Below are 22,107 nucleotides of genomic sequence, written 5' to 3'. Positions count from 1 at the left end.
TGAAAGAAAAAAGTATGGTATTGAATTATTGAATTGAATTGTGTTACTGTTATTGCACGTTTATCTTTCTGAACGTCTCTGTACTACGTACTTAATATTATTTATAATATAGAAATGTTTTCAAATAGTCACCGTTTAAACGAGTGAATTATAGTGATCTGATTTAGTTGGGGGTCATCGGTGATCCCCATGGCATGCAACGTGTTAACCTCTTCAAGTATATTGGCACATATGCGTACATTTGATTTTATTTTAACATTAACGTCCATGGAGCGGACAGGTGCTTTTTTCATATGTTATGCATATCTGTCTCAGTTTCAGTCTGAGTCATCAAACGAAAAATCAACTCGTAGTCAAACGAAAATTAAAATCGTTGTCTGTTTTCAGGAAGAATTCAGCCCTGAAGAGGTTAAGTATAGACGTGAATTTAACCATTAGGTCTAGAAATCTGAAAATGACCAATAAATGTAAAATATTCCCGTTTGTAGCAGTTAATGAAAAATTGTATTGTAAATATTTATATATTTGTTTATGCGCGAATGCATTAAGAGAGGAAGAAATGTATGTAAATATAAATATTGTTCAACTCACCGACGCTGTTTTCCCATTTTTACTCGTGACTTTCAGCAGGGACCCCTCGTACCCCTGTAACAAAATGGATACCAGCATGTTATTGCACAGTATCTCGCAAAAATAAACACAGAATTTAATGGAATCAAATTTTTGTTTTAAAACGAAATGAAAAATTTCGATGATTAAAAGTTTGGATTTAAAATGTAATTTAAAGTTTCTATAATTAAGCATTTCCAGTCGATCGGAATTTTAATTCTATGAAATTCTCTGCGATGGAACATGTCCAGCTTTCTTCTGGTATTCCATTCAATTAGATTTTGCAAGTAAAAAGCTAATTACTCGATCAAAATGATCCTGTTTATTTAATTAAGTTTCAAATCATCGAATAGTGTAACTTGATATATTATAAAGCGGAGTTTAATAAATATTAAAGAACTAATAACAAAATAGGAATCTTTTATTATCGTCGTGACTACCTCCACTTTTTTTACTATTTTCACATTTTAATGCCAAATCATTTGCTTGTGTTTTCATTCATTTCTTTAAATTTCCTTGTTTTTTTTCTTTTGGAGGAGGTAATCTGGTAAATAAACGAGTCGAATATTTGTCGTCCCTAGAGGTTTATTTTCATTCGTTCGATGTGTGCGATGGTAGAAAGAAAATATATGGAGGTACGCGTGAAATATTTTTGTTTTCCGTTCCCTCGTAAAATACACTGAATATAAGAGGCCTCGAGTCCATTGACGTCGTATAAGTGTACGCATGTAGTGGTATCCATGCACGTCGCACTGTTGCCCGCGCAGGATCCAAGTTAAGTGGATAACCTGTGTTAACAATCTTATCCGCGTCGCCTAAAGAGAAGATGACAATCTATGAACACTGCGAGCTAAGCTGCCATCGATTAGAAACCTTTTCGCAACGGTCCATCAATTATGTTCGACGTTATGAAAATAAAGGATTTCCTCACTCACACATTCTGTGAAAAGCCAATACCCATCTACAATGAAGTTGCACAGCCAATTACAGGGGGACACTTCTTCATTCTATCAAACACAAGAATTTCCGTACCAACTACATCAACCGCATTAAAGGATAACTTCAAACAAGACAAAGTAGAAAAACTTAATTCTCTAAGAGAAACACAGCTAAGTAACCTCTTGCCCTATGATTCATTTCTCGACTATGATCGATACAACTACTTTATCATTAATAATTCATTAGGAAAAGAAAGAATTTTGATTCTTGTTCTATGTTCATGTGTAATCTAAAGATTAACGATTGATAATAGAAAAGTGATATTTAATTTATATTTAAAGCGAATAACTAACACTTGGATTTCTCAAATTCAGTTGAAAATTTTCATCACGAGTCTGATACGATATTGTAGGTCAAGGGGTTAACCAGTTAACTGCGTTTGATATACGCGTCATCTTAAAGCTTGAAATGGTACTAATTCTGTCAACGATGAAATCTTTATTTTTTCAGATAAACATATAATTTTTTTTTGTTTTGCTTTGGCTTTCTATTAAAGTATACCCTGGGTGCGTTCGTTCTACTTTCGACGAGTACATACTTCATTTTTTCATTTTGTTGCGCGCGAAACGAGAGATTTTTGAAAATAAATTCCGTAAGTAACAGGTTAAAAAAATAGTGCAGCAAAAACGATGGTCGCTAATGGCCACAGCAGTTGATGCGACCTTGAACATTATTAAAAAAAAAGGATTTTCGAAATGTTCATTTCTATGGAATAATTTATGTTTGCGATAAAATAAATGAAATCGTCCCTCTTCCAGGTTTTCCAATATAGATTGTTCGTTTTAAGAAATTCTGTTCTTCATTCTCCATCCATCATTTTCTGCCATTTTCCACTTTAAAGTTTCCCGCAAATGTATAAATGTCTGTAGTTTAGTAATTGCAGTCGAAAACGCAACAATACAAAGATATTCGAGAGTGATAATAATAAAAAATTAAATTGAAGTTATTGACCCCCTGCCTTATGATGTGTTAGACTCCAGGCGAAGATTTCAAATAGAATTTAGCAAACATTAATATTACTCGATTCCTTCGAATTAAGATTAACTATTATTATTCTGTTATCAATTACATTATACTTTAGATACAACTTTTCTCTTTTATTCAATAAATTGTTAACGACAAAGCAGTTCCGTCGATCATAGTTGACAAAGAAATCTTGGAATAAAGGGTTAAGTAAACACAGATTAATGTATACATTTTCTTCTTTTCTATTTAGAACCTTGCTTTCTTTATAATTTATTTCTCTGTGAAAAATATTTTTAATATTTTTGAGAATTTTCAGAGCAAATGTAGACACAGGACATGCCACAAATTTTTCTCTTAATTCAATAAATTATTAATGACAAAGTATGTAACTGCATCGGTCACAATGAGAAAAGAAATCACAGAGAAACGAGTTTAAAAAGGTTTAATCTGATACTTTCTTTTCTATGTAGCGAAAAAGAATAATATTTCGAAACTGGAAACAACCGATAACGAACGATCATTTGCGGAAGAACGACTACGGTTCGCGAATCCTTTCACAATTATCGTAATTGAAAACGAATTTAACGATGACCGGCCGGCTTCACGATGAATTTTACGCGGCGCGCGATTTGCATCGGCCAAAATTGGTTTCAACGATTAATCCGTCACGCGCGGAATAATTCCGCGGAAGAATCCTGTTACAAAGCTAATCGTGAATTTATGATCGCTGCCTCGGATAAACGAAACAAACGCAGACAGGAATAATTAAGCCGCGAACCAGCAACAGTCCGATTATTAGGGGAAATTACTAATTTCGACGGACGGATACAAAAATTTCTATGAAAAAAAAATGGAAAACGACAGATAAAATTGTTAACCTTTAAATATGGATGTAGGATCTCGCAAACCTTTATATAAACTATTGAGAATTTTGGAACCAGTGAAATTTTCGTTATATAGTTGATATCATTGTTATATAGAGATATTCAGATAAGTAAAAACAAATAAATACGGTAAATTTGTTTATTAGTTGCTGCAAACAAGAATGTTTTACACTAATCGGTAATTTTTAGGCTTCCATACTTAAATGTTAAATTCCATACTTAAACGTTAACATAAACACACAAAAGAATGCACAAGAAGAGAATGTAGAATTTTTAAATAGATTTTAAAACCGGTCATTGGACCGGTCGTGGTACGTTTAGTGTCAATGACTTCGAATTACAGTTCTTATGTTGCATTGTTTAGTTACTTACGTTATGAAATATTTTTATTCGACATCGATTTTCTTATTGTGATTGTTAGCAAGTTAGGTAGCTCCGGCCATCGGTGACCACCGTGGTAGTCAACGCGTTAATTCCTTTTTATTTTGTTTTTAATCTGTTTATTAGAGAAACGAAGTTCATTGTGAAACTCCGTTTGATAGTTTTCGCGGTAGTTTTATAAAGCACAGTGTTCGGTTCGTTTGAATTTGAATTTTGTCACGGTGCCCGAATTGCAGAATAGGTGCGCTGCTAGTGCGGTCATTATGCCGAATGCGAACCACGTGTGTTTCCCTATATTTAAGCGTCAAAACAGACCGTTGGGATGAAATATAAAGGGTCGTGTATGCGGTTGGGTTAATTCTTAGCCTTGAAACTGTTTTAATGTTATGGACATTTTCTTCATTTTGACTATATATTTATTTTTATAAATGTTCTATATTTTAATATAATACAAAATATATAATATATTTCTTATTTATTTATATTTTTATATTGTTTTATATATTTACGTTTTGCATTTTAATATAGTATATAAATATATAATGCATAATATATATTTTTTATTTATTTATATTTGACTATATATTTATTTCATATTTATATCTTTTTATGTATTAATAGATATACTTCTTTGTTCCCTTCTTTGATATTAATGTATTAATTATCGTATGTCGAAAATTTGTATTTGTAAATTTGTAGTAGGATAAATGTATTTCTTCAAATGTTTTAAATGGTATTATTTCAAACAAGGTGTAATTTTAAAATTTTTGTTCTACGATTTTTTTAGAACTCATAAGAATTTTATTATTAATCTACTATATCAAGAAAGAATTCTGTCTTGCCATGTATACGTTTAAAGATTAGGAAGGACTAAATGACATTTGCATTCACTAAAACAGCTTAAGATTTGCGTTGCTTCGCTGACACGATATTACAAAGCAATGAATTAATAACACAATTTTAATACTGGAACTACCGAGCACTTACTATGATTCATATGTAATTTCTATAAAAATCGTAACAATAGATTATCTCAAGTTTTTTTGAATATTTATTACAGTATTCAAGTGAAACTATTTATTTTCAAAATCATTTCGAACATTCAATGCTTTTAAGATATCAATCATTCTGAAACAAGAAAGCGGAAACCAATCATTTTGACTGGTATTTACGATAGTTCTAGCGTTAATGGAGAAGAATGTTTTCATTTTAATCTTAACCATTTCGTCAGAAATAAATCGAAAGCGTCGCACGAGTGAAATGAAACTCGCGAAATATTCGCTCGTTTCACCGGAAATTTGCTTTGAAAAAATGGGAATTCCCGAAATCCGAAAGCAATCTTGGTCCGGCCGCTCGAATATTTTGAGCCGCGTAGGAGTGTCGCGGAATAGATTGGTTACCAGTGGCTACCAGCTCTGAATCTGATCGAATTACTGCGGAGAGAATTGGACGGGAGCGTAAAAAAATATTGTCCGCCGTCAAGAATGCCGTAGCGGGAATTCTTTTCTGGGATCCTAGAGAAATCGCGAGGAAGTAGAACGCGAACGGTTGCGAATCGAAAAGGGAACAAATTATTGCGGCATATTAGACCATCCTATAACTATGTCATTTTTGAAACTGAACCATTAACTCGCAGAATTAACTTAAAACAGAATAGAAATGATTTGAAACTTAAAAATTCGACTAACATAATATCTGTTCATAATAATTGACAGAGACATTAATTTAATTGCAGCACGCGAAAGACGTATGGGGGAACATTGATTATCAAACATAGATTGGTTATGGTTGGGACAATCGAGGAGTTCAAATAATGTTCGTATAGTAAAATATTAGATCACCTTTTTTTATAAATAATGTTTCTTTGTTTGTTAATTTCTAGATCCACAATTACGGGTTCATAAAAAATCGTATTATTAAATTCTCCAATGTTGTTAAAATATAACGTTCTTTTGCTCACCGCGACATTGTTGAAACAATTGAATATTCTCCGAGTTAATCAGAAAACGCGCGTTTAACGCTAGATTTACGAAGCACGTGACGAACACTGAAATGAGTTGCTCAAAAACCAATACGGTTAAGTCCATTTTTGAAATTTTCTGATTATTGTAATTTTTAATGGAATAAATAACATTCTTTTTAGTTACTAAAAGATTTACTCGTTTTTTCTAGATAAGACAACCCTTCTTTTGTAGTTTCTGAATATGTTGTATAATAATCTCAGAAACCAAAACATGAATTTTCTCAATTTTTATTTCTGGACGTAACCGCATTGTCTTCTGAGCGACTCAATTGTATATCTGTAGGACGTAATGTACGCAATTCATAAATAAAAATGATCATAAAGCAACAAGCCGAGTTGTACCTATTTTATTTGACAGAAATAAGAAATGTGCATCGTCGTGAATGCATTTTCGCGCCTCTCTATCGCCGGTTGGTCACCGTAGAAGAGAGAGGGCATTTCCGTCGCGGGCGATTTAAAAATATTCGCCCGGACCTGCTCCAGTTTCCCTGGACCGTTTTAATATTTGAATAGTTTGAACGCCGCCGGTCCAGCCCGAAATATATTTATAATACCGTCGGAGGTTGCATTCGCGTCCTTTAACCGGTTTAACTTGTCGCGGTGGCATTCTTTTAATGCAACTTCCACCGGCAGCTGTTGACTCCTGACCTACAGTTACTCGCAAAAGTATCCGTCCGGTCTAATTAGCGAGCGACACTAAGCGGACGACTTCTATCTAACAGAATGACATATACAGTAACGTAAGACATTTTCTATTCTGGTCGGATTGCCGTGCTAATCTTAATTAATCGTTTGATCAATGGGTCTGAATTTTTGTTGGCTAGAAACGTCCGACCGACGGCTTTTACAGACGTTCCTCTATCGAATATGTGTTGACATTTCTTTAACTGCCTTACGTCTACTGTTTTTGGCTTCGAAGAAATTTGTATTTCGACCATTTAAGTTTGATAGTTAATGGCTTTACTAATGAAGTTCAATTCCTTTCAGGTTTGGAACGTTACTGATACTGAAATAATATTGTACTAATTACTGATGATAATTAAATAAATACGAATTAAATTAAGTTTATAACGAATTTTTAAGTTTAATAATTGTGGGTTCTGAGTTAATTAATCGTCTGACAAATGAATCCGAATTTCCATTAAGTTTGATACATTATTAATACTGCACTAACATTGTACTAATTGCTAATGATAATTAAATAAATATGAATTAAACACATACTGGAATATTTTGAACTAGTTTTATACTGTTGCTCTTGACTTTGAAAAAATTTGTATTTCGAATTGTCAATTTTGATAATTGTATATTTCGATATGTTTCCCATATATTTTCGTAAAATCATAGAAAAATGAATGCTGCACACTCCATATAAGTATATTATTCATATTTTCGCCACGAAATTCACAATGAACAGGTTAACACTTCACTCGCAAGCAATTATAAATGAAATGATTACAAGCAATAATGGTTTCGTTATTTTACCATATTGTCTATGCATTTTAGATTAAATCACTTTATTTATTTACACATCATATATTCTGTGTTGCAAATATCGATGTATTTTAGTATACAAACATTGACGGTCTAATAATTAAATTGTTACGCCAAACAGAAGATTGAAAGTAGAAATATCCGATAATGATCAGACGATCGAGCCGTGTAGCGGTTAAATGAACCAAATGATTTTTCGAAATCGAATTGCTCGGAACCGCCGCAGCGTACGAACGAATTTTAGTTTACATTCTCGAAATATTATATTTTTCTATTATACGAGAAATCGGTTGATTCTCGGTTGCGTCACTGATTGCGGGACATCCTGTATAAATATTTGTTACACCGCACGGTTCGGCGAGTGTGAGCTCATTAAGCCATCAAACTGTTAATTGTACGTACACGATGCCAGTAGTAATTGAAGGAGTCGTAATTAGAGAGCCATACTTGTTGGCGTTATTTATCTTCAAATCGACGTTCTTTGACGTCAACGATACGAAAGAAGTTAACTTTAATTTAAATATTTTTCTAAATTCAAGGTGTTTATTTGTTAATTAAATTATAGATAATAACTATTCGACTGCTTTGTCGTCGATCAATGTTCAATGTATTTTTTCGATTCGAATCAATTTTTAATTGTATAATAATTAATTGAATATTATATGTTATTTTTACATATAATAATTTCATGGTATACACACGTTTCGAATTTTCTGTATACTTATTCATCTGTAAACATTAAGACTTTTATTTGAATCTAAACTAAAACTTTTGAACAGGTTATTTTAACAAATCTGCAATAAAGTATCTTCGACTATCTTGTTAAATTTTTCGTGTAGATCTTTTGGGATTAAATGAGAAGGTAAAAAGAACGTTGATTGTTTAATAGATTATCAATGAATAGTTAAACAGTAATAAAAATTAGATAGATTGCTGGCAACAGTAATGATTAAATTTAAATTATTATTAAAAATCAAAACACTATTGAGATATTTTACTATATTATTGTTAACTGACATATTCATGTCGTAAGCATGTTCGCAAACTTCCGTCAGAGATATTCAAAAACTAGATTGTAGAAAAACTAAACTAGTAAACTAAACCAACTAAAAGTCTTTAGAACGGCTGAAACAGTAAATTAAACCAGCTAATGGTCTTTAGAAAGACTAAAATAGTCAACTAAACCAACCAAAGGCCTTTAGAAAGATTAAACTAGCAAACTAAACTAACTAAAAGCGTTCAGAAAGACTAAGCCAGATTGTATCGTGCCTTCCATGAATCTGCTCGCATTTGAACATCCGAAGTTGAATTTCGAAAAATCAACTTCTGTTAAAACGTCAAACCCGATATGTAATATACACAGCAGAGCAACATTTACTCAGTACTATCAATTACCGGTTTTAAAATCTGCTTTAAAATTCTGTGCTCGCTTTCGCTCATTTAATTTTATATGAATTCCTATATTACCTGATTAATCAGTCTTTCAACTTCTGTCTTTCTTTTTATTCCTCTTTGCACTACAAAAATTTATCATCGAACTTGTTTACCTTTATTTATAGCTACTCAGTTGACTAGTTTTCTAGCTAGTTATTTAACCCTTTACACTCGAGACGCGACTCTCAGTCGCCACTTGGTTGAACGTAACGAAATTATAAAATTGAATACTTATCGTGGCATAACATTTCCATTTTCAAAGTATTAAAGCAAAATCGTTTTCTGGTTACCTTGTAAAAAATACTATCGATATTTCATCAGAAAATGATCATTCATAATGAAAAATCTTTCGAGCACCAAACGGTTAAGCTTTGTTTAGAAGATCTATTGAATTGAATAAAATATTACAATTGATCCCACACTAAGACGACAATACAAATTTTTTGAAAAAGTAGCACACTTTACATGATTATAAAAATCAAATCTTATAATTAATAATAATAAATAAAACAAATATAAAACATTGAATTCTACCGCTGCAAATGACTGTAATTCATTTCCCGAAAAGTAAATACAAGTTTTCAGCCGACAACATTGAAAATAAATCGAGCGCAAACGCGGTTAAACGAATCCCACAATAAAATCGGAAAGTCATTTTCTCTCGTTTTCTCCGGTAGCTTTATTTGTTGGTTTAAGTTTCGAATTGTTTCGAGTACCTTGGACAGGTATTCCCGTAACTCGTCGTCGCGAGCTGGCCAAATGATATACGGCGGGCGTGTTACACGATTCCGAGGCAGCTCTTTACATCGAACGAACACAGCAACCTGGCAGCTAGTCATATAATCCCACTGTACCCACTTCCTTGGCATGGACTCGGCTTTTACTGGCACAATAAACTTATGAGTACCCGTGTTATATTTGTATGTTACCGCCGGAACGAGATCCGTCTCCTTCTCGCGCGCGGGAAAACGCGTGTTAATGAAATCTGAAATATCGCCCCGTTTCCCGGGCCTCTACGTATGTATACACGGTATGTCTCGCAAGAGCATACCACCGGCTATCCGTGAAATTTAATGTTTAACGAGGGAGGAACCGTGATCATTAAGATTGTCGGTCCTCGTAGGGATTTATGTTTTTAACCTGTTAACTGTGGAATTTAATTGAAAAAATCTGTGATAATGCTCGCAATGAAATGAAATAATGAAGTGTATGCTCGTGTAACACAGGCCACATGCAGCTGTAATATATTCTAACGAAAAGCTAAAGCAAAACGAAGAAGAATCACATGTTCACGTGAAAAATAAATAATTTATCGTTAAGAATGTGATTTGGGAACTGGAAGAACGATGGAAAATGGTTTTATTTTGCTTAATAGAGAAATTTGAATTTTCAAGAATGTTGTTACGAAAATAGAGCAATGATAGAAAATGGTTTTCTTTTCTAATTCTTAAGAATGTTAGTAGGAAGACAGAGCAACAATAAAAAATATATAAAACACTTGAACTGTGGCGTCTTCCGGAATATTGGTTTATTCATAATTGCAATTAAAATAACAATAAAAATAATTATTTAAAAGAAAATATACTTCGCGGGAGAAACTGTGATCATTAGATTGCAGATCAACATGTTCAGTGTTCTATTTTGAATTCGAATTTTGAAAATCTTATTTTTCAATTTTACAGACGTAAAAGAGCAACGTATTTTTCGTTAATTTTTTTAACTATCTCTTATCGTTTTCAAGATAATCCACAGGAAACAAAAATTTGCATTTCTTGCAAGGGGTGGTTCACCCCTCCAAAGCAAAATTTAGCACGAAAAAACAATTGCAATCTACTACGTTTGACTTACTTACACACAAAGTTTCATAATTTTTTGAATTTCCGGGTTTGACAACTACCCTTGTTAGCAGAAAGAAATTATACGGCAAGGGGTTAACCCTTTGCACTCGTATGTCATGCTGAAGATGACAATACAAATTTCTTATGCAACGTTGGAAATTGATTGAAAAAGTAGCACACTTTAAAAGGTTATAAAAATTCAATCTTATTACAATGATAATAAATAAAAGAAATATGAAACGTTGAATTCTACCGGTGTATATCACTTTAATTTGTTTTACTAAAAATAAATACAAGTTTATACCGAACAACACTGAAAATAAATCGAGTGCAAGGTGGTACCTTGCCTTACAATATGAAGTCAGAATTGTGATGAAGATTTCAAATGGAATTTAACAAACATCAATATTATTCGATTTGTTCGAATGCAAATTACATTATTTACATTGTTATAATTATTCACATAATTACAATTATGTTATGCCTCTGTTATCAATGATTATACCTTACACCACACGTTGACATAGAATAAGACTGGAATTTTCTCTGATTTTCAATAAATCATTACTAACGAAGTAGTTAGATCGATCACAGTTCAAACAGAAATCATAAGGCAGGGGGTTAACTTCGATTTCAGGTCTTCCTCGACAGTCTGACGTGTTGTTGTAGGACAAAGGGTTAATTTTTGCAGACACTTGGCCAAGACGCATTTGTGGGATAGATCGCGAGTGACAGTGGGACACGAGGCGGCCGCGAAAATAATGGACGACGAGCCAAAGACCGTCATGACCGTTTACCTTCGTTCCTTTGTTTTTCACTGCGAACTCGGCCGTAAACTCGCGACTTTGCGACTCGTCGCCGACGTCTCAGCCGTTTCCATGCTCGTCCCGTCGATGGACGACGATGTCGTTTCGCGAAACGGACATCGCAGTTTTGACACGTTCGAAAGCGGAATGGCCGTTTCGTATTAAAACGACAGATCCCGACGCACTTCGCGAATCAATCTTTGTTTTTTATTGCTCCTTTTGAGCTCCTATCGGGAAATGACTGCTTGAAACGTCGTCGGTAATATTTTGGCGATGATAAACGAAATTAGTTGAGAAACTTTGATCAATGATTATCCTTGTTTCATATTTTCGGATTTTCTACTTATAGTTTTGTACTTTTTCTTTGTTAGCCTGTAGGTGTAGTTTAATGTTTGAGACGTGAAACTTCTGTATCCTTTTTAAATCGAATATCAGTATTAAAAACATGACAAACAAGAAAATTGGAAATTAACATTTCTGATGTTTTATATTTTTATACTTTTTATATTAAGGTTTTATGTTTTTTGTTAGCTTGTAGATATAGTTTAATATTTGATACATGGAAATAATTAAAACTGCTGCATCTTTGTTCAACTATTTGCTTTCGGTTACACAGCTTTAGGGAATCCAGAAATGAACGATGCAAAGTAGTGGTATAAAAACAACGGTAAATATTGTATTCTGCCTCAAATAAAGTAGAGAAAAGAAGTTGTTATAAAAACATGACATTTTAGTTGGCAACACTTGTGTTTGATATCGAGTTTAATACGTGGCAAGTGAATGGCTGATGAATGTTACATGCTGTACATTTTTCGGCGAGGGTCATTTTTCCGTGATATTGTTTTGAGAGATACCACGATCAAGTTTCGTTTCATGCGCATCACTGTATGGTTTGTTGTTAGTTCGTTTGTTGGCGCGTTTCAATACGAATTCCACGACCTATGGAAATGCATACATAGTCGATTTTGAACGGTTTCCGAGATATGGCGCGATCAAATTTACGGATACAACGGATCGAAAGTCTCACGGATCGGCACGCGGATCAGTCACTTCTATTTAGTTTCTGACGAAACGAAGTATTTTCTTAAATAAATTGAATTATTCTATCGTTATAATTGGATGACTATTTATCAGACTATGTCAAGCGAAATAAATGTTTTGAGACAGATTGAAATTTGGTTTCGATAATAGAAAAATGGAAAAATTTGAATGTTTTGTTAAAACGAAGCATTTTATAAAATAAACCTTATGTAATTAGTTCACTGTTACAATTGGATGGTTATTTAACTGATCATGTTAAAATAAGCAAATATTTTAAATAGGTAAATTTTATTTTACTACGCAATCATACCTAGAAACACTATGCGAAATCAAAGTAATTTATTTAATGAAGCTACAACTAGAAAACTAAGATTTCTTGCGATGGTAGCTTTTAACTTCGTGGAGTCTTATAAATTGTAATAAAAATTAGATAATTAGATATTATTAAAATATTTACTATATAATATATATTTATTTAGGTATTATCAGCATTACAATTCATATTTCTATATAAATCTTCTCAACTTAGACTTGTTGTACAATCAATTCAAATTTAGCGTTGAAATTAGAGTAACTGCTAACTAATAATACACAATAACTAAAATTAATGTTTGTGTTAAAAATGCAAGAAAGAAATTTCCATATTATGGCCCATGTTTCCAAGCCCAAATTATTTTGTTTTATTTTCACAATTGCAGATCTTTTTATTTACTCCACAACATTCAATGAAAAGATGCTCGAAATTCACCGAGGAGTATTTTATTTAATCAGAATTGCAAGTAACAACCTTGTTTTCGATTGTATTCCGCAAACGGGGGAAACCCTTTCGCTAACAAAGTATAATCTCCGGAGTACTTCTCTCATAATCTACGAAACATTATGCGAACTTCAATCTTCACGGGCTAATCTGTAAGGAAAGAAGGTTAAACGGAATGTACTTTCCTTATCAAAGGTTTTGCGAGCTTGAAAATAAAGGAAAAATTGTATTACATTCCTGTGCGCTATGCGGGCTAATAAAACGTTTAACCGTGCCCGAAGCATATACACAGTGACCATATGTTCTAGAAAAAAATAAAGGATAATGACGCGAAATTTCGTAATAATATTTAACCTCTTCAGGGCCGAATTCTTTTTGATACCAAACAAAGATTGTCTTAGTTTCCGTTTGACGACAGTTTAATTTGTTCAAATTGACACGAATCGAACGATACGAAGACGGACGGATTTTTTATTTTTCACTTTATCACATACAATTCAATATTTTGTCATGGGAAAATCCTATATTTGAAAATATTTGTTCAAGCCTTACCTTCCGCATTTTTCATTTTATCTTACAGAATTCAATGTTTTATCGTTCTTACAGGAAAATCTTTAAAAAAAATTCTAACCCACTCGTATTAATAATTCGAAACAAAATTCGTTTAAGCATTGGAAAACGAGAAACAGTCGATGGCCATGACCAAATAAACAAAGGCAAGGGCACGGCAAGGGACATTTCGGAAGGTGAAACAAAAGAGAAACCGTTCCCGACGACGGATCCGTTTTTCCGACTTTCTTTTCTCGTAAAATCGGACCGCAACAAAGGTAAATGAGTAATTGCGGGTAAACGCAGCTCGTTAAGAGCGAAAACAGGCGAGCGGAAATAGCATCGGCGGTTGATGATCGCTTGATTCCCCGACCAGAAGCGAAATTTAACAGGAAGGACCGGCGCGCGGCGTAAAATAACTAATTGCCCGTTCCACGTTTTAAAATGAAACTCTCCGCGAAATGTGCCACCTCACTGGAAACATTCGGGTCGGCATAGTTCTGACTTTCGCGCTTCGTATTCCGAATAATGTACCGGGTGTGTCCGTCTGACTCGTCGCAAGACAATTTGGCACGCCATTAACCAACCCCTTGTCTTATAATTTATTCTGAAACGGGCGTGTCCGTTCGGACGATTTAAATTTACCGGGGCGTTGCGCGCGCAGATCTCGTGAGAAAAGGAATATGATATTTGTTTCCATTGGGTTTATTATGTACTTGTGATTTCTATGTTTGTGGCATTTAAATGGGTATATTCATTGTTTATGTTTATATTTATTTATTTATTGCAATGATTTTATGTTATTTATTATCAATACTGGTATGTTTACGTTGATTATATTTGTGTACTGTATTTATTATTAACACCAGAACTACCAGGTGGGTCAGAATGACCCATTCTTCTTTTCTTCTTTTATAATTACTGGAATGATACAGATGCTTCTCCGAGAAATCGTTGAAGAAGCTGATTTAGTGGTACCTACACTGAAATATAAGCCAATTGAAATCTTAATGAATAGAGAATTATACGTTTTATAAAGATATTTGGAAAAGTCAGTCTAAGTGCTTGGTAGTTCTAGTGTTAATATTTATATATTTATGTTTATTATATAGGTATATAGATATATTTATTTATGACGTTCAATTTTAGTAATACAGATTTACGAAACAATAATATAACGAACAAGAAAATAACAAATATATTTATTTAGCGACAAAAAAAAGAGAGAGGCATTGTTTACAGCACAAGACAATCATCTTAAATCATTTTGATTATTGCAATTAGGGAGATATATATATATTTTCGTATAATAATATCATCTCGTTTCACAAGGACTGCATTGATCTTGAGAAGTGACCGACATTTCTCAAAACACTCCGATGAACGCAAAGCCATTTCGCATTGTCGGATTGTCTCACCCGGCCCATTATGTTTGGCACAGGCATGACAGTGTTAACGGACCGAAACAGAAAGATATGTTTATAGCATACAAAGAATTTCATTATGCTCGCGGAACGTTAATAAAGTACAAAGCACAGTCCGCAGTAGTGTATAAGAAGAATAACAATAACAAAAACAAAAACAACAACAATGAATAATAGACGATCTTAACGGAAGATCTATTAACACTAAGTTTACGTTCAATCTGACGCATATTGAATTTTATAAATATTATTTTATAAATGTTTACGCTGATTTCGATTGACACAATTACACGAATACGCCTGTCTATTTTTACACCCCTAATTATCAAGATTTAAATGAACGAACATTAAATTTTCTTGGAACAGAATGAATGAACTGTACAATAAATGCCTGTAAACCTAGTGTTAACAAACGATAAAGTCGAAGAGAAGGTGAAAATCACTAAAGATGCAATTCTTCGAGAAAACGAAGGAAAAAATCACTAGAAACAACTTCATTCAGTTGATTCATCCCACGAACTTGCCACAGTCTATTTATCACTTGTGATAGCTAGACTGAGGAATGCGGGCTTAATCCTTTCGCTGAGCTAACAGGTTACAAGTTTTTATTCTAAATGTATGACAAATCCATGAAAAATTGAAAGTTGAAGTTTCTAGTATTTCATGTCTTTCATATTGATATATATAGCTGTATGTCATATAAATAACATTATTTTTCTTTTAAACTTCGTCGCATGCTAACAGGTTGACTTTTAAATTTTAATTTAGTGAAGAACACTGGTTCGTGTATATCTGAACGTCGTAGGAAAAAAGTTAATCGACCAGTTTTCATCTTTTATCATCTCATTATTTATACTAACTTGCTATCGATCAATACATTAGGTACCAGAAAAAGTTCGTGCGAGTTTTAAAACCACAATTTAAACACAGAGAATATTGTTGTAAAATAATTTGATTTTATGTGATACCAACGACATAAACATAACTCGCTGCTAACAGCAATTTCATTCAGTAAACCATTTATATAGTGGAATACTGATTGAAATTGGACCTCAATTCATTGCTAACAAGAAAACCGCACGAACTTCTTCCGGTAGCTAATAGGTACAGGTAATCAATTAAGAATATAAACAAGACGCGTCGCGAGAAACCACTCTTGCCTCTCTCCCGCTAAACATCAAGTGGTACATAGACGGAAAACGTTCCAGAAAATTACGAAAGCGCGTCGTACTAGACAGCGGGCTACGCTTGAACGAACTTCAGCGTGAACACGCGTTGTTCTGTTTACAGTGCGGACCAATTTCGTTGAAACGACTCACGCTTATAATCAAAACCGTTTATTAACATCGAATTTTTGAAACTTTAAAATCATTGGAAACTTCGGTACAACTTAACTCTTTGTGATTCTAAAGTATAACTTAATCCTTTGTGACTCTCAGTCGTCATTTGATTCCGTACATCGAATTTTATAAAATTAAAAATTCAGTATTACGATGTTTTAGGAAAAAAGTTTCCGAAGCTAATAAATACGCTATTTTGTAACATTCTGGCTTAGAAAGAAACAGAAATATAAAGCAGAAGATCACAGTTATACATCCAGAGAAAAAACAAAAATTTCCACTGAATAGTTATTAAGAAAAAAAATTCCTAAGTTATGAAGATTCGAAATGAAGAACGGAAGAATAACAACACTATAACTATTATTTTTCGAAACAGTTACAAACAACCGAAAAGAGGACAGTTACGGGTTCAATAACTCTTATTCTTCAATTCTTGAAACAGATATGAACAATCAAAATGAAGAACCGAAACATAACAGTTCCACAACTACTATTTTCCGGTTCTTGAAACAGTTATAAAGAATCAGTAAATAACAGTTATAGAACCGATAACTATTTTATTTCGAATCTTGAAACAGTTATGAAAAATCAGAATGAAGAATCAGGAAATAACAGTTCTATAACCATTATTTTTCGATTTTCTGAAACAGTTATGAAGAACGGAAATAAAGAACCGAAAAATAACAGTCATAGAACTGTTTGAGAATCTATATCGGTTCTGGAGAACCAGAGCCGAAACCGATCCAGCTCAGAACCGACATACCAAATAACACTTATAACTTATTTCGCTTCTTCATAACTCTTCCAAGAACCGAAACCGATATCATAACCGTTTTCAATCTCTGGTTAAGGACCACTAGCTGTAAAGAGTTTCGTGTTCATTCTCGTTCGCGTTTCCCCCATCCTCCGAGCAGAAATCGCGGGTGGCTGAGCTTCGACGTCTAACATCGCGGTCTGGCCTGTATCCGATATCATACGCGCGATTACGAAACCGTCGGAGGACTCCAGAGCGAGCCAGAAACGCGGAAAGTCGATTCCTCCGTGGCACGCGGGCACAATGCCCGAGCTGTAATGCAACATTCTGGCAGTGATATCGTCGACCTCCTAATAAACTGCATCATCAAAGAACGCGCAGCATAGTGAATTTAGGTGCTAGCTGGACAAAACTAATTTTTATCGCGCAAATCTTTCGACCTCGCCGGATAATGTTTGTTCATCATATGTTTTTCAAATATATGTGTTAGGTCATTTCATAAGCAACGCGGATGATTATCTATGTATAGGATTGTATTGTGTATTTCTTAATTGCGAATGGTTGATTAAATTAAGTGTTCTATTTTGATTTCTTTTAGAAATTTAAAAATATTAGAACACGGGTGAACTCTTCGGGTTACTTCTTTAGGGTCTCCTTGAATTTGATGTTTTCTTCTTTCCCTTTGGTATTTAATTAGAGTGCACGTCGGCACAGAATAACCAGCAAACTCTTTTCTTCTTCCACTAAATTATTAATGATAAAGCAGTTATGTTAAGTACAGGCCTGAAAGAAATCATAGAACAAGTACTAGTACACTAAGACTCTGGTTGATCTAGATCGCGGAAAATGGTGACTCGGTTAGTCGAGGCCCTACTGTACTTGAAAACGAGGACGTCTACGTACTTACTTATTGGGTCATCATATAAATAATGCGGTTTTTTATATTACTTTCATTTTTGAAACTGAAGATTAACGAAACTTCTTTTTTAAGTAATTATAATGTATACATATACGATTTATGGATAATAGAGACGAATATGTGTTAGATTAAAAACAGTTTTGTTTATCTTTATTTTTAAAAAAAGAAGAAATATAAAAAACCGCATTATTTATGGAATCATCCAATATATATTACGGGCAATATGATAAATCAGGGATTATACATAATTATTGGTGATTTATAGGCGATTATGTATAATTATCATTACCAATTCTGCACAACTGTGGAATTAATCGAATTTACGGAAACATACATAATTCAGCGAGCCAATTGTCTTTTGGAAAACACTTTTGAACGTAGAAAAATTCCGATCGTAAAATAACGTTGCACGTTATTGAAACATCAATATTACTGACTTCAGCACATTTTGCATGTTAAAATTTATATGGAAAAATGGCTTAAATCTATTGCGAATAAGCAACAACAATTTTTACGTTTATCGTATAATTCAAGTGTCACATTTATATCATATATGAATTAATTAAAACAATTAAACAGATTTTTGTATGTGTTTTCATCCTGAGGAATTTTTTAGTCTGAGTCATAAGTACCTTGAGAAACGTCTGTGTTTTCAAATATTCAAGAATCAAACGTCAAAAACGTTTGACATGCACCAGACGCTGAGGCATGCATTTTTCCACATAAAATTCTGTTACACTACAACGTTAACACTAAATGTACCAACATTTTGTATATACCAATCCCTACTATAATAGCTGGTCCCAAAATAAATGTCAACAAGATGGACAATAAATTTTTGTTAGTGGAAACAGAAAAAAAAGGGAAGACAAACATTGAAAAACTGACTAATTGTACAATATACCTACAATATAAATATGAAGCTAATTAAACGAACGGAAACGTAGAACTTTAAATCAAATTTTAAAACCGGACATTTTACCGGTCTCGATACGTTTGGTGTCAATGACTTAGAGTTTTTATGTTGCATTGTTTAGTTACTTACGTTATTAAATATCTGTATTCGACGTCGATTTTCTTATTGTGATTGTTAGCTAGCTATTTTGTAGCTGTGATCATTAGTGACCATCGTAGCAGTCAACGCGTCGTAATTGACGTTGTGTTTGTCTTATAATTGCCCGGTCGCGGTACGTTTAGTTCTCCATTAAGACTCCATAACATCGGTAGTCCTATTGCCGAGACATTACTTTAACCGGTATGTGTTTATTTTTCAAAAATTGAGACATAAGTTTTGTCCGTCTAATTTCTCTCTAGTTGCGACACTGTACTCCGCCCGGGATCTCGCTTCTTGCATCGTTTTAATTACAGTGGAACACGGTCTGTCCGAGTCCCGTTAACGCAAACTTCCGGTTTATCCGGATTATAAAACACGATCACCGTCTTCCCTTTCTGTTCCGTTAATTAGTAGACTGCCAGTCTGTATGGAAATTCTGATTTTTTCAGAATGTAATTAAAGGAAATAGAATCATGATAGGAAATGACCATTATTAATGAATTTTGTAAGACATCGCACTTTGGATTTTTTTCTTCGGTATTGTGTGCATTCTGCGCAATTTTTATTGTTGTTACTTGCATTATGTGTTAGACTTTTGCAATATGTTATTGTTACTGATCAGTTGATACACTGGTTGTGAGTTTAGCGACTTTGAGTCGTTGATCTCTATCTCTCGTCTCATTTTGTTTACTATACTCTAATCATGCGCAATGTCGAAATGATAATAATTAAACTACGAATGTTTACAAAAATTCGTTATTTTTATTTTGAATTCGTTGATCTATTGAAAGACAATTACGTGGAACTTTATTTTGTGTGCGCTACATCGTGTTTCTTATAAAATATAATATTTACGAATATGTTTTTCAGTAATAAACATATATAAGTTAAATAGTTAAAAAACATGAACCGCGCTTTTTATGGAAAATTTCTATGAAAAAATGTTGGTGTATATAAGTTAAAAACGAAGTGGCATTTAAGAGATTATGTGGCGAAATAAAAAGGCAAAGGATTAATGTAATTTATATTTCCTTTCCTTCAAGCTTACCTTTGTTAAGATAATGAAATAGCAATTCATTTCCACGTTCTAATCGCAAACGATAAGCATATGAATAAAATAAAGGAGAAAAAGATGTTGCTGTCTTTTTCAGAGCCTATATAACACCATATGTAAATTTGTTAGATTTGTAATATTTCCAAGATTTAAAAGTCGCGGTGTATCTGTCTGTTCTTTGTTTGTGGGAATCTTAACACCCATTACACTAAGTATCTTCAGCGTGATAACGTAACGCTCGTTTACTTTACGAAAACTGCAAATTCCCGTTCAAAGAAAATTGAAGAAAAACCTATCAAAACAGAAAACCGATCATTTTCTTCTTTGTCGAATCGATTCACGATTCAGCGGACGTTCTCGAGAAACGAAATGAGAAATTCTCCTTTAGTCTTTTCCTTAAATCAGTTCACAGCTCGAAGAATAACTCCGCGAGATAAGATAAAATCTGCGACGCTAAGTAAGAAGCGAAAAACGTTTTAAAACCGTTTCTTGACTGAAACTCGAAGAGAAACGCGATTATTCGAAAATCACGACAAAATACAATTGTTGTAAGCGTTGTCTCGTCTGAAAGCGTGGTTATTGAAATATGAAATTTCCTAATATCAATTTCGAAAATGCTCGTAATTTTAAAACGTACTTTAAAACATTGAGAACATTGGAAACATTCAAAATATTGAAAATATAAAAATAGATAGCTACAAACAAATTATCTGGCAATGTGAGTTACGAGTTCTGTGACTATGACATAATTCTGTTACAGATTTGACACTAAAGACGGAAATTCTCCTGAAAATTCGATGTCACCGACCTAATCGATATTAATAACAAATACATCAAAATTCTGCATTCTAAATTTTGCGTACTAAATAAATGTTCGTTTTACAATTTCGCACTTAAAACAAGATACTGTTAACAAATATAGACCATAAATGAACTCCCTGCCCTATAATATTGAGTATGACTCGTAATTTGTTCATTTATCCGAAATCGAAATAAAATGCCAGTTTTTATATAAATATATAGATATAATTATCACTGTTCGAAGTAAACGTATGTTTACAATGATCAGAGACTTCTTCTTTTTTCAATAAATAATAAAGAATAAATACATATATTAGAATAGAGTAGACATTAGATATAGAATAGATATATTAGAATAGATCAGCTATTAGATATAAAAAAGATATATTAGAATAGAATTGATATTGGGTACAGAATAGGTATATTAGAGTAAAATAAATATTAGATATAGATTAAGTATATTAGAATAGACTAAATACTAGATATAGAACAGAGATATTAGAATAAAAAGTTGTCGATCGTAAAATCGAAACATAAATTTCATTTAATTTGATTAGACTTCAGTGGATTCCCCGGAACGGATATATTAATCTTCGAAATGAGACATAAAAATTGTCGTGCCACTCCAGTATTCGACGGCGCGATGCCGAACACGGCCGTTCGTGGGAAGAATATGGGTCAATACAATTTTATGGGAGGTTCTCCCGCGATAACAAATGCACCGCGGCTTTTATAAGATTGCATTTTCCGTTGGACTCGTTCCCCGCGAATAGCTCCGCTTAAAAAAACCAACCTCCATTATATCTCAGCCTAGATCTCCAAGAAACGCCGGAAACTGTTACAGAAATGGCGGCCACCGATGGAAGAAGAATTTATAATTCATAACTTTGTAACATATAATGAGAATAAACCTTGTAATTTATAATCGAACAGCGGATGTTCGTGCGCGTTTCTTATTTTACGAGACAAATCTCGAGGAA

The 22,107-nt window shown here is 33.3% G+C and overlaps 1 protein-coding gene across 4 annotated transcripts in view; it reads right to left on the bottom strand.

Moving 5' to 3' along the window:
* LOC116424351 (protein couch potato) overlaps positions 1-22,107 on the bottom strand; it is a 183,094-nt gene that overhangs the window by 69,235 nt on the left and 91,752 nt on the right. For all 4 annotated transcript variants that reach the window (XM_076369077.1, XM_076369079.1, XM_076369075.1 and 1 more), the window contains exon 4: positions 592-645. In XM_076369077.1, the coding sequence (XP_076225192.1) occupies positions 592-645 (54 nt within the window). The remainder of the gene's footprint in view (positions 1-591; positions 646-22,107) is intronic.

The sequence above is a fragment of the Nomia melanderi genome, chromosome 7 (genome assembly GCF_051020985.1).
Source record: "Nomia melanderi isolate GNS246 chromosome 7, iyNomMela1, whole genome shotgun sequence".
Lineage (NCBI taxonomy): Eukaryota > Metazoa > Arthropoda > Insecta > Hymenoptera > Halictidae > Nomia > Nomia melanderi.
The sequence above is the reverse complement of the archived record's forward strand: the minus strand, read 5'-3'. Positions and strand labels throughout refer to the sequence as shown.